Source organism: Octopus bimaculoides, chromosome 18 (genome assembly GCF_001194135.2).
Source record: "Octopus bimaculoides isolate UCB-OBI-ISO-001 chromosome 18, ASM119413v2, whole genome shotgun sequence".
In the NCBI taxonomy this organism is placed as follows: domain Eukaryota; kingdom Metazoa; phylum Mollusca; class Cephalopoda; order Octopoda; family Octopodidae; genus Octopus; species Octopus bimaculoides.
The window spans coordinates 9,891,871-9,892,494 of record NC_068998.1 but is presented as its reverse complement, the minus strand read 5'-3'; the positions used below and the strand labels follow the sequence as shown (position 1 = coordinate 9,892,494).

At 36.4% G+C, this 624-nt stretch overlaps 1 protein-coding gene across 1 annotated transcript in view; it reads left to right on the top strand.

Annotated features, from left to right (window-relative positions):
* Positions 1-624, top strand: part of LOC106882340 (monocarboxylate transporter 13) — a 24,036-nt gene that overhangs the window by 20,949 nt on the left and 2,463 nt on the right. The window contains exon 4 of the mRNA XM_052974530.1: positions 131-622. Within this exon, the coding sequence (XP_052830490.1) occupies positions 131-622 (492 nt within the window). The remainder of the gene's footprint in view (positions 1-130; positions 623-624) is intronic.

The window sequence follows — 624 nt, the reverse complement described above, 5'->3', positions numbered from 1 at the left end:
TATAGGATATATATATATATAGGATATATATATATATCCTGTTTAGCCATTTTCATATTCATAATTAACCACAATTGTAATATTAAATATCTTTTTTTTCTTTCCTCTTTCTTTTTCTTTCTGATTCTAGGAACTGGACGTGCTTTTGTATATGGATCTTGCATAGTTGTACAAAGTACCTACTTTAAACGCTACCTTGGCACAGCAAATGCAATAGCTGCTTGTGGAGTTAGCGTCGGACAATTCGTCCTTCCGTATGTACTCAACTACCTTATAATAACCTACGGAGTCCGCGGAGCTCTTCTTCTGAATGCTGGTATTTATCTACAATGCCTTGTTTTTGGCGCCCTTCTACGTCCCATCAGTTGCTACGATACAACAACACATTTGAAAGTCATCAGTTCTACTGATATAGAACTAAAAGAAAAAAATACGACTGTTAAAGGAGGAAAACAAACCGAATCGATAAAACAACAATCAGACGATGACGGAGAAATCTCTCCGTTTTTGACAGACTCAAAAGACAGAGATGGCTGTGGAAATATTAACTTACAATCAGTTGAACCAAGCAACCCGACTCTTGTAGTTAACGCAAGACCTAATGGAAAAGACTGTGACAAAAGT